The 16578-nt window shown below is 39.6% G+C and overlaps 1 protein-coding gene across 3 annotated transcripts in view; it reads right to left on the bottom strand.

Moving 5' to 3' along the window:
* Positions 1 to 264: 264 nt before the first annotated feature.
* key (NF-kappa-B essential modulator kenny) overlaps positions 265 to 16578 on the bottom strand; it is a 32672-nt gene continuing 16358 nt past the window's right edge. For 2 of the 3 annotated variants that reach the window (XM_028187839.2, XM_089735397.1), the window contains 11 exons: positions 16121 to 16231; positions 15289 to 15390; positions 14717 to 14845; positions 13600 to 13701; positions 11481 to 11608; positions 10152 to 10301; positions 8090 to 8177; positions 7357 to 7502; positions 6848 to 6959; positions 5668 to 5799; positions 3844 to 4538 (listed from right to left, as the gene is read on the bottom strand). In XM_028187839.2, the coding sequence (XP_028043640.2) occupies positions 4389 to 4538; positions 5668 to 5799; positions 6848 to 6959; positions 7357 to 7502; positions 8090 to 8177; positions 10152 to 10301; positions 11481 to 11608; positions 13600 to 13701; positions 14717 to 14845; positions 15289 to 15390; positions 16121 to 16231 (1350 nt within the window). In that variant the 3' untranslated portion in view covers positions 3844 to 4388. Of the gene's footprint in view, positions 2528 to 3843; positions 4539 to 5667; positions 5800 to 6847; positions 6960 to 7356; positions 7503 to 8089; positions 8178 to 10151; positions 10302 to 11480; positions 11609 to 13599; positions 13702 to 14716; positions 14846 to 15288; positions 15391 to 16120; positions 16232 to 16578 lie in introns of those variants that run through there. The other variant, XM_028187854.2, reaches the window with a different exon arrangement.

Here is a 16578-nt window from a genome sequence, read left to right as displayed (position 1 = left end):
AGGGAATGTAGGTACATTTTACAATGGAATATTTTAGTCAAACTTTCATCAACTTCAAATAGTTATTGTGTTATCGTCATTAAATCCGCAAATTTCTTGTATACCGGATAACAATACAATAATACTGTAACATTGAGCCGAACACAGGCTGATTTCGCGATGTCGATTTTGGATACCCATACTAAGCACGCATTTTACTCGGCATACGCACTCAATGCACGTCGTACATTACGGTTTCTCTATTAACAATTAAATAACTTTTGATCGATGATCAATTTTAAATAAATTTATTGTCGTTTGTGCAATTCACACTAACGGAACATAGTATTTCACATTTACCGTGCTTTGGTTTAATTTTAAATATTACTTAATTATGTATATTAATATATGTATATAGTTTAGTTCCATAGTTCCACAAATACTTAAAAATGGCACTGACCTACCTAACCTGTGTTAACATTGACTAAAATTTAAATATATTTAAAAGTTACCTAAAAAAGAAAACTTAAAAACTAAAAATACTTTCTATTTTTTTTTGTTTGTATACATGGAGACACCGCACGCTTAATAATAGACTGACCAATTAAGATTTAGGTTTAAAGTGGATTAAGCAAACATATAGATTTATTCTAGACCAGGGGTTCCCAAACTTATTTTGTCTACTGCCCACTTTGAGAATGAATTAATTTTTAGCGCCCCCATTTTTTCATCTACTGAAAAACCACTATAGCGAGAGTTCACTTGATGTCTAAGAGTCCTCCTGAATAAATTTACATCTCGCCTCCCAAGCCTTTACACAATGCCCCCTTTTTTTCTGGGTCTCTTACCGCCCCCCTTTAGGCCTGCAGCGCCCACAAGGGGGCGTTATCGACAACTTTGGGAAAGGCTGTTCTAAACGGAACAACTGTGACTGTTTGTCTCTTTTACTCATGCAAATTTTGACAATGCTGTAATGTGACAATTTGTTTTAATGAGTTAGGTCAGTTTATTAGTAAGCGTGCGCTGTGAAATTTCATAAAAAACAAGTCAGTATCTGAATAGTTCATAGAGAAACATGAATACAGTATCAATCTGTTAAAACAGTGTTGCTAGTTTATTATAGCTATCAATCGAAAATATACATATGATATCATATTATTATAAACTAATTTCTGCATTGGCAACACTATCTCTTTTTAGGAATAGTAGATAATAACATAACCTCTTTCCGAATGCTAGAATAATAAATATATTATTTTTGTTTGAAATAATGTTTTTAATTGTGGTTCGTTTTGCATATTTTTTCACGGAAATTGTATAAATTTTCTAATAATCTCGAGAGAGCATTATATTCATTAAATGTATGCAATTCATCAATTTATTAATGAAATTCATTTACTCCTGCCTCCTTACTTTAGTACTTGGCAACATCTGGGAGGACGTGCTTCGCAAAGTGACTTTTGTTTTATTTCATTTATCATTCTACATTCAAGGATTCAAGATTAAATTATTACCCATACATACCCAAGCATAATAAAGACATTGCCGAAAACGAGGACATTACCAAAAAAATTGCTGTAGTAAAATCGATCGGGTTATCGAACCCTTACAGCTTTGCTTTACATTACGTGTTCTCTTTACTTTAATTGAAGACATGAGTGAATGAATGGGATATGACATAATTTGCAAATTTTGAGAAAAAGGGAAACAAGCTTTTGTTAGTTATTTTTGAAATATTATACGTTCGTGGCTGTTATTTTTATTATTTTAACGCGAAATTATTGTACTTCCATTTCTTTACCAATATGGAGGATATTATTGTTTGGAATCATTTAAAATTAAAGAATACGTTAAGTGCCCATGTCACTTTCATTCAACGTGATATTTTTTCTTCGTACATATATCCTTCATCGGATGCAAGTTCTAAAAATAGCCTTTAAACCCGGAGTTTTAAGGTCTAAAATGATTTATAGGCACATAACACCTTCATTCAATGTAAGAAATCAAAAATCTTAAAAATGGTACTTGACCCCTTCATCCGCTCATTTTTTTTATTGCTTAGATGGGTGGACGAGCTCACAGCCCACCTAGTGTTAAGTGGTCACTGGAACCCATAGACATTTACAACGTAAATGCGCCACCCACCTTGAGATATAAATTCTAAGGTCTCAGTATAGTTACAACGGCTGCCTCGCCCTTCAAGCCGAAACGCATTACTGCTTCACGGCAGAAATAGGCGAGGTGGTGGTACCTACCCGCGCGGACTCACACGAGGTCCTACCACCAGTAAAATGTCTTCAATCTTCAAATCTTCAATCAAAACAACATGACGTATTTATCTTCCAAATTAGAATCGTTCGGTTCTATATTCCCTTTCTATAAAGATGCGGCCTTCGATTCCGGCAACATTTATCTCGCACAGTATTTAACGTTAACATAAAACGTACGTACTAACGTTTTAAAAGTCGTCGAGGCAAAAATCGAAATGGTCCTCCATGACTTTGTACTGGTCGCAGGAGAACCGTATGCACTTCGGGCACGTGTACACCTGGAAGAAACGATATGGAGTATATCAGAACGGGAATAACGTTAAAGGCGAATGTTATTGTGTTAATTGACGTACAACATACAAAATTGAAGCATATTATTTATTTATATTTATTAAGCTTTATGTATTTGTATATATTGGCGGATTTTACGTCTAAGGCAGTCTCTATCAAAAGTGATGCAAAGGAAATAATAGTTGGTGTATTAGAACATAACACACACACAAATACACACATTCATACATATTCCATAAAAGGCATTGGTTATCAAACTTGAAATATTTTTCAAGTTAAGTTTATTGCTTACATCTACACTATGTACACGGTTAATAAATCAAAAAGTATATAAAATTACAAAACGAACGAAAAATAAAAAAACGGTGCGTGTGCAACTTGGTGCACGTGAATGAAGTGAAACTTCTTTTTCGATGTTTGATGATGATCCTTAAATCAGATTGCTCTTGTAATAGGGAATGCTGTGTATAAGAGAAGCGACATCTTCAATATTTATACTATTTAAATTATAGATAGAAAAATATATATATATATATATTTTTTAAATACTTCATTAAAATTTTGGAGGCTACTCGTTGCTGACGCTCGCGCTGGCCTGTAACAGGTAAGCTACGCGTGTGCGTTCGAGTGCCACGCTTTCAATCTCGCTCTGTCTCTTTCTATTCCCCCTGCCCAGGAACGTTAAACGTTTAACGTGTTGGAAGTCACATTAGAAGTTTCACTTCAATATATGCAAAATATAAAAGTAATCAAAATAAATATGTTTAAGTAAATTATTAAAGTTGCTTCTCTCGATATCTTAGTCCGAAATAAGACTTATGAAACAGTGTAATCGTACCTAACTAAATTATTTTCTCAATTTGTTTCTCTTCGGAAGCTTTAATTAATTTTACTTTTATTCGAACAATTTCTTAAATTATTTTTCTTTTGTTTGAACACAAAAATTTTTTTTTTTTGTTTTTCTTTGTTTCGTTGTTTTTCTTTGTTACTGAGATAATAAACACCTATTTTTTAACAAAATTCAACAGAAAAGGTATCGGTCATATTATTTAATGTGAGTGTGAGTTATAAAAGTCGTTAATCTTAGTTATTTCGCAAATAAGATGCATATTCTCATACTATTAAATTGCAATATTTTTTAAGCTCATAAACACCTAGACAAGCACACACACACAGACAACAATATTCGAAACTTGCATACCTGATTCACAGGGCTCAACTACTAAATGATACAACGCATATTTTTATATTATTAAACTAATTTTTAATCGTAAAATTAATTAACAAAAATGCAATTTTACCCTTTTTTGTAAATAAAAATACACATAACATCTTGTCTGGTACTTTAAGATCGAATTTTAAAGTATGGTAACCCGAATTAAGACCGAAGGCTGGCAATACAGATGAATCTCAGTTATAACGTTAAAATCAGTTTGCATCATTAGTCTGCAATATTACCCTATTATTTTTTAAAATAAAAATACACAATTTCTTGTCTAGTACTTTAAGATCGAATTTTAAAGTATGGTAACTATGGTAAGTATGGTAACAAGAATAAAGCTGGCAATACAGATGAATCTAAGTTATAACGTTAAGTCAGTTTGTATCATCAGTTGAGTATACAAACTTATTTTTTTCAATAAGCGATAATTATAAAACTACCCCCATTTACTTAAGTAACATAAAGATTAAGGTAAATAAGCCTTTAATATAATAACAACCTTAATTCATATTTAGATACATACTATTAAGTGTTTGGCATCGGCTAAGATTGTTATGCAATTAAAAATGTTTCCCAAGTGCCCCTCGTGTATCAAATGTATCAAATGCCTATTGTAGATGCGTTATCTACAGTAGGCAACTATCGACATGTTGTTGCAGCAGTATCAGAGTCTTGAAGGGCTTGTCGCAGACCGGACAGTCGAACCTCATTGGAGGGGGAGTGGATTCTTTAACAGCCCCCTCGGAAGCTTCGTTCGGTTTCTTCTTTTTAATCACCTTTACGATTTAATGATAGCGCACTGTACTATGGACGTAATACGAATATAACTTCAAAGGTATCTGGTGTAGTCCGACAAGGATCTTTATGAATGTCAGTGACTTTAAAAAAAAATGCGTTTCATGATATTTGTTTTTTTTTTTCATTAACGCCTTCGGTAACATTAGCAGTACAGATAATGTGTTTTGGATTTTTACATCTCTACTGTAACGTATTCTAAATTTATAATTCAAATTAAAATTCCATTTTCAATACCGTTACTATGAATTATTTAAGATTGTTGTCACATTCATATTGGTCTTTGTCGAACTATGTATAATATAAATCACTAAGAAATACCAACACATCGATATTTTCAAAAAATAGATTAAAATACTTTGTAACTCTGATCATTTGCAATAAAATGATAAATGGAAAAAATTATAATCTAATCAGACAAAATTCACTTTTATTTAAACGTATTTCTATAACTACGTTCAGTGCAGTACTTTACTAACACAAATGAGTCAATATCAATAACCGTTGTATTCACTGACTGCTTTTCACCATAGTATATTATTACTGTGGACCGTGGACTACAAAAACACATTACTCGCATTGAAATAAGACGGACGGCTGAAGGATAAAGCTTTTTAAAGCTAGTTGTAACAGCTCCATGGTAGTTCCAGATTTTATTCATTAATTAATTGCTGACGGTTAGACGGATTAAGGATACTAGTACCCTCCCGGGCGGTCTCCTAATACTACCACCACCAGCGATACCAATAAACCAGCTCACGATCTTTTTGTTTTTCCCCTACCTATGCTGATAGCCTTGACAGGCTATTTCAGCTTCTCCTTAACGTGTAGGTGAGCTCAAGGGACTCACACCAAGAATATTGCTAACAGGCCCTATCGAGAGCAGTGCTTCGCAGAATCTACCACCGGATCGGAAACGCGACCCACTGAGAAGATCCGGCGAGAAACTCAGTGGGCTGTGTCTATGGGTTAATTTACTCGTGATCGTTGCTTGTGGTAACCTAAAAGCACCGTTAGTGGATCGGGAGGATCCGTAATGACGTGTTTAGGGCGCTCCTTTTGTATATCTATTACTGTGTTGCTGTCGAGTCTTACAGCGCACGAACTCACCATGTTGCCGGTGCTGGATGGGGGGGAGCGGGGGGAGGGCGCGGCGGGGCGGGGGGCGGCGGCGGAGGGCGCCGATCGCTTTGCTGTGGCCCTCTGGTAAACGTCCGAGTTCAGCCTCCGTACCTCGTCCAGCTGTCGATTAAGCAAACGACATTTCTGAAACTACCCTCTTAAAGATTTAATATGGTGTAGGTGATGAACAATGTTACCGCGGTTCGGTACAATTCAACTAATTTTTTTTTTATTGCTTCGAGGGGTTGACGAGCTCACAGCCCACCTGGTGTTAAGTGGTTACTGGAGCCCATAGACATCTACAAAATAATGTTAATCTAAGTGTTATATCTTAACGAATTGTTTGTTAATATACAAGTCACGCGTCACTTCCTTATCCATTCGGTAATACGTACACTGAAAAATTAACATTTTAGTATACTGTTACTGTTATTGATAGACCTCTTGTCTACTGGTGGTAGAACCTCTTGTGAGTCCACACGGGTAGGTACCAACACCCTGTCTATTTCTGCCGTGAGGCAATAATGCGTTTCGGTTTGAACGGTGGGACAGCCGTTGTAAATGTCTATGAGCTCCGGTGACCACTTAACACCAGGTGGGCCGTGCGCTCGTCCAGCCATCTATGCAATAAAAAATAAAAAAGCTGGCAGTAGGACCTCTTGTAAGTCCGCGCGGGAAGGCACCACCGCCCTACCTATTTCTGCCGTGAAGCAGTAATGCGTTTCGACTTCAATCGGAAATATATTTTGCTGGTGTCTATGACTTCCGGTAGCCTCTTAACACTAGGTAGATGGGTTTTTTTTAATGCACTCAAACATCCAATCGAACTAACAATTAATTTGATCTTAATCTGTTCTGATCTCGATATTAGATCGAAAACAATAAAATTATTGTATCGGTAATTGATGCGTCTGCAAATCTTCAAGTTCATCGGACGTCTTGGAGTGTTCAAAGATTCTATACAAACAAACATACCGAGCTAATACTAAAGGCTCAAAAAACGGCCCGTACATAATCCTTCGAGCTAGTATGACATTTTTTTTTATTGCCCTTGGCTAGGCAGACGAGCATACGGCTCACCTGATAGTGAGTGGTTACCGTCGCCCATGGACTTCAGCAATGCCAGGGCCAAGCCACTGCCTACAAAATTAATTGTAGTCCCGTGTACCTGTTGCGTCAGCTCTTGGTTCATTCGTTGGGTTTTCCTGAGGTCCGTGAGCACGGTCTCCTTTTCGCTGGCCATCTCTTGACGAGACTCTCGTTCCGCTTCGAAGTCGCTCCTGCAAGGAACCAGTCAGTGACGTCACCTCAATGTGCGGTACTGTTACATATACCACTCAATATTTATTTATTTATTACACTCCATGTAAAATTTACATTGGCGGACTTAATGCCTAGGGCATTCTCTACCAGTCAACCAAAGGTAGTACAAAGTAAATAGTGGTAGTGCAATGAAATTTATATTAAATTACAAATACATACATACACAATATATATATATAGATTTAATAATAAAAATAAGTAAAAAAATGAAAATAGCTATTTCCTCGCGATTATTTTTAAATTTATGCATAAATTGAAAAAAATGTGACAACCTGTGACAAGAACGGGGGGAGGGGTTCGAAAGTCCTAAAATTCGCGTGACGTAATTTATGGATGGCCCCTAACTACACTTACTTGTACAGTTCGAGTTGTGCTTTCAAAAGCTCCGTGTCCTCTTTCTCCTCCTTCAGCTTATCGATCTCAACTTTCAGCATCTGCAGCTCCTGTCCCCGGGCCACAAGCGCCGAGGTCAGCATCTCAATGTTGGGAGTTCCGGGATTCTAATAACGAATCGACATTGAACAAAACATTATAGGGGACAATTTTGTTTTTTTGTTTTTATTGCTTATATGGGTGGACGAGTGTTAAGTGGTTACTGGAGCCCATAGACATCTACAACGTAAATGCGCCACCCACATTGAGATATAAGTTCTAAGGTCTCAGTATAGTTACAACGGCTGCCCCGCCCTTCAAACCGAAACGCATTACTGCTTCACGGCAGAAATAGGCGGAGTGGTGGTACCTACCCGTGCGGACTCACAAAAGGTCCTACCACCAGAAAAAAAGGAAGGTGGTCAGAGGACATCACTGTAAGGTCTGTACGGCGGAGGGGCAGAAGTGGTTCTCGCGAACCCCGGCTTGCTGCGTTGACCTTCTCCCCGGCACACCTTAGCTGTGTCCCCTAATTTTTACTACTAATTAATTCTCCGCACTGATTTCCGCTCTGGCTTCAGTGTTGACGTGATCGTTTTTTTTATTGCAGGCACCTGATGGTGAGTGGTCACCGTCGCCCATGGACGTCAGCAATGCCAGGGGCAGAGTTAAGCCGCTGCCTACAGACTCCGCGCTCGACAACTATATATCTCACCTTCGCTTCCTTGGCCTTGCTGTCGAGGATGTTACTACAATCTTTGAATATCCCTTCGAATATCGACAACGTCCCCCTTACTTGACCGCTGTGAACAAAACAAAATGATTGTAGCCAGTGAATAACGGCCACGGTGCGAAATATAAATCGCATTACATAGATGGGTGGACGAGCTCACGGCCCACCTGGTGTTAAGTGATTACTAAAGCCCATAGACATCTACAACGTAAATACCGCCACCCACCTTGAGATATAAGTTCTAAGGTCTCAGGATAGTTACAACGGCAGAAATTGACAGGGTGGTTTATTGTATAGATGAGTAAACGAGCTCACGGCCCATCTGGTGTTAAATGGATACCGGAGCCCATGGACATCTACAACGTAAAAGCCATCATCGCCACCATGTGACATGAGTGGTTCTAAGGTCTCAGTTATTTTTTTACAGTACAACGGCTGCCCCACCCTTCAAACCGAAACGCATTACTGCTTCACCGCGGAACTAGGCAGGATGGTGGTACCTACCCGCGCGGACTCACAAGACGTCTTACACCAGTAAGCAGTTACTGCATATACGGGTCAAAAAGATCACAGCCTAGTCGGATATTCTCACCCTCCTTGAGACGTGAGTTAGGTATCTCAATAGTACGACTGCCCCTCCCATAAAACTAGAACACGTTATTTTTAAGTGACACAATAAGACAGGAGTAGTGAAATGAAATAGAGGGCTTTGCTTAGTCTACTCGCGCGCCGCCTGTCGTATATTTAACGGTACTATATTAGAAGGAGTTTTCTGAAGCCAATAACAATGAACACTTTTTACTGGTGGTAGGACCTCTTGTCAGTCCGCACGGGTAGGTACCACCACCCCGCCTATTTCTGCCGTGAAGCAGTAATGCGTTTCGGTTTGAAGGGGCAGCCGTTGTAGCTATACTGAGATCTGAGAACTCATATCTCACGGGGGGTGACGCATTTACGTTGTAGATGTCTATGGGCTCCAGTAACCACTTGACACACCAGGTGGGCTGTGAGCACGCCCACCCATCTTTGCAATAAATAAATAAATAAAATATAACAAACGAAACCAGTAATATTTTTGTATAATTTGACGAGGCAGCAAACTTGTTGAACCGCTAATGAATACAAACAATTAAGCGTATATTGGGGCAGCGTTAACTAAACCTATTCGCTTAGCAGCTTTTTTTTTTTAAATATGGCAATTGACTTCTAACAAAGCAGATGTTGCCAGTATCGTGTTTTAAAAATCTTCGATTTTTATATGGATCTGTACGTATTCTGTTAAAAGAATTTCATCGGAACAGACAAGCGTCCCCATTCCTCCATCTCTCCCATAGACAATTGATTGCCCAAAAGCATATGTTTTGGATTTCGCTATATTTCTGAGAGACGGAACCTTCTGCTTTAATCTATACATATAAATAAAATTGGTGTGTCTGTTTGTAATATTGAAATAGCCGCTTTTTACTACATGCATATGAATATATATACGGTACATACACTAAAATATTTTTTTTTACAATTTTTGTCTGTCTGTCTGTCTGTTTGTTCCGGCTAATCTCTGGAACGGCTGGACCGATTTTGATGGGACTTTCACTGATAGGTAGCTGATGATATAAGGAGTAACTTAGGCTACTTTTTTTGGACTAGCTTCGCTCAGCGGCTTCACCCGCGGTACGAAAATAGCCGCGGGTAGCATTGCGGGAGACTCAGCTAGTTAAACATAATATTAGTTTTCCAGCACAGAGTATTTGTATAATCGGTTAGCTACATGAGATTTGAACATCAAAGTGTGACGTCATGTGATGTTTCGGTTTGAAGGGTGGGGCAGCCGTTGTAACTATACTGAGACCTTAGAACTTATATCTCAAGGTGGGCGGCGCATTTACGTTGTAGATGTTCATGGGCTCTAGTAACCACTAAACACGAGGCGGGCTGTGAGCTCGTCCACCCATCTAAGCAATAAAAGAAAAATCTAGTTGCTATGACGTATTCTCTGTGTGAAGAGTCTCCCGAGTAAAGCTCATTAATAAGAGTGTGAGCTGACATGTTGCTGAGCACGGCGCTGTGCTGCTTCTCCAGCTGCTGCTTGAGCTCGGCGAGCCCGGCACGCAGCTGCCCCGCCGAGCCCCGGCTCAGCTCGAGGTCGCACAGACTGCCCAGCAGCCCCACCGTCTCCGCCAGGCTGTCGGAGAGCCTGCAAAAATTAAGAGTACGCATCAGTACCTTCTGGATATCTACCCCTTTTTACGAAATTTGCGCGGAGGGAGGAGTATAAAATTTCCCACACTTATAGAGAATATAGTGAAGGAGTGCAAAATGCAATTTTTTTTTAAATCCTATTTTATTTTATACTAATATTATAAAGCTGAAGAGTTTGTTTGTTTGAGCGCGCTAATCTCAGGAATTACTGGTTCGATTTGAAAACTTATTTCAGTGTTAGATAACCTATTTATTGAGGAAAGCTATAGGCTATATAACATCACGGTAAGACCAATACAAGTGGAGCACTAATAAATAATGTTTCAAAATAGGGGTTTAAATAGCTCGTTAACATTCTATAATTCAAAAATATTTTCACATTCTACGTAAATGAAGTGGGGGTAAAATTTAGCGTTATGCCAAAGTAACTATACCACGCGGACAGCGTCGCGGGCAATAGCTAGTATAACATTAAAGCAACAAAAAAACATTACACACACTACCTTATATTTGGCACACACACAAATGTATGTATATTCTATGCTTATTGTCAAACTTTTGTTGCTTATAGTCTGTGGTCACATTGAGAATATTTTTTTTATTGCTTAGATGGTTGGACGAGCTCATAGCCCGCCTGGTGTTAAGTAGTTACTGGAGCCCATAAACATCTACAACGTAAATGCGCCACCCACCTTGAGGTATAAGTTCCAAGGTCTCAGTATAGTTACAACGGCTACCCCACCCTTCAAACCGAAACGCATTACTGCTTCACGGCAGAAATAGACGGGGTGGTGGTACCTACCCGCGCGGACTCACAAGAGGTCCTATCACCTGTAATTACGCAAATTATAATTTTGCGGGTTTGGTTTTTATTACATAAAATTATTCCTCCACCGTGGAAGTCAATCGTGAACATTTGGTAAGTACGTATTTCATTAGAAAAATTGGTACCCGCCTGCGGGATTCGAACACCGTTACATCGCTACACACGAATGCACCGGACGTCTTATCCTTTAGGCCACGACGACTGTGACTTTGAGAACTAATGCTTAATAAATGCATCTCAGAGAAAGCTGTAGACGATTCGTGTGTTTACGAACGCTCACAGACATCTCATCTCAATCATGGAACCAATTCGCTTCCGCTTATGACATGAGCCAGCAGGAGCACTCACCCGTATATTAGCACGTTGAGCAGCTCAGCTAGATGCTTCAAGGTTCTGTCGTACAGCTTCACGTTCGCGTTGACGTTGGACTGGTCAGACTCCGCCGCGCCGCACGATATCCGAGCGGGCTGGAACACCTGACCGACAAGTGACAAGTGGCCTTCAGACATCCGTGACGTCAACAAATGTTTCATTTTTCTAAATTCAAAAAGTCGTCAAGGATCAGCGACTACGTACGTGACCGCCTTAAGAAAGGAGATGGCGTTAGAACAATAGCTACTTTAGTTAAGCGCGACAGTTTTGCGGCAGATATATATTTAACGGCCGTCTGGTGTAGTGGTAAGTGACACGGTTACTACACAAGAGGGTCGCGGGTTCGAATCCCGCCAAGGTAAGATATTTGTATGATAAATATAAATGTCTTTTCCAGGGTTATGGATGTATATTAAATATATGTATGTGTTTAATAAAAATCTTACATTTATATCCGTTATCTGGTACCTGTAACACAAGTTCTTTACGAACTTATCACGGGACCAGTTAACGTGGCGTGATTGTTAGTAAATATTTATTTATTTATTTATATTAGAGGTGCCGTCAAACCGACAAGTAACCTTCAGACATCCGTGACGTCAAGAAATGTATTTTTTTTTATTCAAGCAGTCGTCAAGTGTTAGCAACAACGCACGTGACCGCCATAAGAAATGAGGTCGCATTAGAACAGCCTTTCCCAAAGTGGGCGATAACGCCCCCCTGTGGGCACTGCAGGCCTAAAGAGGGGCGGTTTGACACCCTGTAAAAAAAAAAAGGGGCGTTGTGTAGAGGTTTGGGAGGCGATATGTGATTTCATTTAGGAGGACACCGAATGAGCTGTAGTGCTACTTAAGTAGGCTAAAAAGGGGGGCGCTAAAAAATTATTTATTATAAAATGGGCAGTAGACAAAATAAGTTTGGGAACCCCTGCATTAGAACAATAGCTACTTTAGTTAAGCGCGACAGTTTTGCCGCAGATATCGGTGAGATCAAGGTGCCGTCAATCAGGTATAAACAACGCATTTTTTTTTTGGTTTGCATACATATCGGCGCAATACTGCTATTTACTTAACTAAGACTGGCAAAACTGAACGGTTTCCTTAAATGTAAAAATTGTTGGTTAAAACGCTTGTTTGAGACGGTATTCAAGAGAATTCATGAACAAACTACCTCCACTTTGCAACTATAAATACGAGTTACCATTGTCGCACAGCCCCACCAGGTTAGAGCCCTGTGAGCTCAGCTACTCATTCGGCGACGCTGGCATAGCTCCCTAAGGCTAACCAGCTCGGGTAACAAAAGCGCACAACACATTCCGAGCGGAGCTCTCTGTTATTATTGTTGTACACTTGAAATTCAATAAAAGTAATTGTTTGGAAATTTTACTTTTAAGTAGTCGTCACTATAGAAAACAATATTAATGATGAAGAGATTGACATCATCGTTTTAAATAACAACACTGCGCCAGTCGCGCTTTCACACACATTTATATACATATATGTGGAGGGATGAAAGGGTATTTGGTTAAAGCGGCATTTATCTTTGTAATTAAAGGTCCGTTTTATTTGACATTAGCATCAACAATTCGATGTTTCTTAGCCCTCAGACACAGCCCACTGAGTTTCTCGCGGGGTCTTCTCGGTGGGTCGTGTTTCCGATCCGGTGGTAGATTCTGCGAAGCACTGCTCTTGCTAGGGCTAGTGCTAGCAACACTTCGGTTAGAGCCCCGTGAGCTCACCTACACGTTAAGCCGAAGTAGAAATGGCCTCTCAAGGCTATCAGCATAGGTAGGGGAAAAAAATACCGTGAGCTGGTTTATTAGTATCGCCGGTGGTGGTAAGAGACCGCCCTACTACCATCCTTAACTCGTCTAACCGTCAGCAATAATCGTTTTCGATCCCGTGATAGATTCTGCGAAGCACTGCTCTTACTAAGGCCAGTGTTAGCAACACAGCCCGTTTGAGCCCCGTGAACGCATAGCCTCTCAAGGCAAATTTTAAACTTTAAATAGTTCTCCTGTGAAGTTGCACAATAATTTCGCTTAAAAACCAAATATCCTTTGACCCGTCGATATGTTTAAACTGTTGCCACTTACAATGGTCGATGCCTCCTTGAGTTTATTCTGCAGGTCCTGTATCTGATCCTTGTACACTTTAACGGTTTCGTTCGCGTCGGACTTGTGCTTGCTGAACTGCAGCTGAAACATAAACAAGCATAATTAAGTAAAACGGTTACGATAGTATTCATTTATTTTTTTTGTTTCTATTGACCTCGAGGGGTTTTTTATTGCTTAGATGGATAGACGAGCTCACAGCCCAACTGGTGTTAAGTGGTTACAGGAGCCCATAGACATCTACAGCGTAGACGCGCCACCCACCTTGAGATACAAGTTCTAAAGTCTCAGTATAGTTAGGGTCACGCTAGATCATCGAGCGAGTAGGTGAGCTCACGGGGCTCTATCTTGAGGACGTTGCTAACACTAACAACAGCAGTGCTTCGCAGAATCTAACGCTACATCGGAAACGCGACCCACTGAGAAGATCTGACGAGAAACTCAGTGGGCTGTGTCTGAGGGTTGTATGTTTGATAAAAACTCGTTATTTTTTCTCCTACCGACGCCGAAAGTTCGGTTTTCCTCCCGCTGTACAGGGAAGAAAATGTAACTTTTTCTCCCTGGATACAAATGTGCGTTAGTGTCTACGTCTGCTCTCACGCACCTAAAATTCTCCGCCATTGTTGCGCTCGGGTAATTTGCAATATTGTGCTTAGTGTAAAAGTGAATTAAACAAAAGGCAATAAAATTTAATAGTGAAGTATTAAACAAAGATAAGTTCATCAGACAGTTCTTATTCAATTAGTAGTAGTTTATTTAAAAATTAAATAACAGTTAAATTGTTTTTTTATGAGCTTCTAACTATCCCCTACCAGGGCTTCGCCCCTGGACCCCGGCTCGGTACTCCAAGAACTTTCGGCCTGGTAGGAGAAAAAATAGTATGTGCACCGCGGGAAAAAAGTAAGACATCTCATCCCGCGTGTTCGCCATTTTACACGCGAGAGGAAATGTTCTACTTTTCTCCCTTAGTGCACAATGTACTATTTAACATATTTACATTTTGTTGTGGGTTAATTTAGTTGCCAAGCCCTTCGTCGCAAGCGACGGGTTCGAAAATTCTGAATTTCAATTAAGCTCTCCTGCTCGGCCTGCGTCATACCTTCACATTCTCCAGATCCAAAATCTTCAGCTGCGCGGTCTTGAGCTCGTTCTGCAACATCGCTATCTTGTTCTGCAGCTGCTGTATCGTGACGTCACGTCGCTTCACTTCCTCCAACGACACGCTCGTCTGGAAGTCAAAAAGCGTTAAATAGTTTTTCGTAAAAAGCGTGGGGGTGCTTTTCAGGAGATTATTCAAATAACCCTTCTACGCATATCTGTTCATAAAATATTCATAACTACTGATACCATGCACCCCACGCTTTTTTTACAATAAAATCATTTTTTCTTACATTATTTTTAATTCAAATTTATGTTCTATTTTTCAGTTGGTTTTTCTATAAAAGCGTATTTTGTTAGTTTTTTCAAAGCTATTATTTATTTTAAATGTTTTAGTTGAATTTCAATTTTTTCAGTTTTTTTTTTAACATTTCATTGTCATCGCTCCTTAATAAGTATACCAAATTTCGAGTTAATACGACGTTTTGAAGGGGGGTCAAAATCATGTTCAAAGATTCCGTTACAGACATACGTCTGAAGCTAATAAAAGCGTATTAAAATAGAGCTACTTACGTCTCCGCTGACCGCTTGCAGCTGGTCCTTAAGCTGCTTGATCGTGAAGCTTAGTTTTTCGGTTTCAAGCGCGTGCTCAGTCTCCCGGCTCAACATTTGAAGCTATAAAATAAAAATTTGGGACGTACTGATTATTTTAAAATCGATTTTAGCGACACAGATTTTAATCGATTTAAATATATTTTTATTTAGTTTATTTAATATATTTTGTACACACAGCTGTTAGAAGAAACACGACAATAAGGACATAGAGTACAAGGGCACTACTTATTTCATGTTGAAATCTCTTCTAGGAGGCCCGCAGAAGGAAAGAAGAATTACGAACGCAAACCTTTAATGTGTTTATTGTAGACAAATGCGACGAATTTTAAAATTTAAGTACATCTACAAGTTTTTTAAATAACTTATTTAAGAATGAATGTTAGTGCCATAGTCGAGATAGCATGAAACTAATATCCATGAATTCGTAGAAGCGATCCACAGAGAAAAAATAATTTTGTGTTTTTAAATTCGCCATTCGTTTGGTACTAATTGAATGTCAATAAGACTTACTCTGGCCGTCGCTAAACTAAAATACGATACTTGGGTGAACGAGCTGGGTGAAACCGCCTGGTATTGAGTGGTTACCGGACACCACATTGAAACATGAAGTCAATTTTTCCTACCTACGCTGATAAGTCTTGAGAGACCATATCAGCGTCACCGGGCGAGTCCAAAACATGAAGTCAAGATCTCGTTTGAGCTGTACAATGGCTCGCCACACTTCAAGCTGGGGGGCGTTGGGGGAGGGGAGGACTTGTCGTTGACATTATGGACTTTGCGACTAAATTACCTCGACCCGTTTCAGTTTCTCCTTCAAGTCGTCTCTCTCCTTGGACGTTGCGTCAACTATATGCTCCAGGGACTCCTTCTGCCAGGTCAGTTTCTCATTCTCAACTATAACCTGCAAGATGTATAGCAATTATACTGTATGTATGTATAGAGTTGAGTAAGCTTAATAAACGCCATTAAAAACCCAAATATGGCGTAATATTTTCATAGATGGTACGCGAGTACAAATATGTATGAATGTGGGCGCGGTGGCAGAGCGACCATTCCCTAGAACCGGCTTTATTGGAATAAAAGTTACTTTACTAGATTACCTCACTTTTATTTATACAACTTCTATGTGTCTAGAAGATTTTAAGGTACTAGAAGAAGAAGAGGAGGAGTCGTCGTACCCCTTACGGGACGGGCCTCGGGGCAAACCCCACTGCCCGGGCAGTAGCTCCCTGCCATTCAGGGCAGGAG

The sequence above is a fragment of the Bombyx mandarina genome, chromosome 19 (assembly GCF_030267445.1).
Source record: "Bombyx mandarina strain Sakado chromosome 19, ASM3026744v2".
NCBI lineage: Eukaryota > Metazoa > Arthropoda > Insecta > Lepidoptera > Bombycidae > Bombyx > Bombyx mandarina.
Note: the sequence above shows the minus strand (reverse complement) of the source record. Positions and strands in the feature narration are given on the sequence as shown.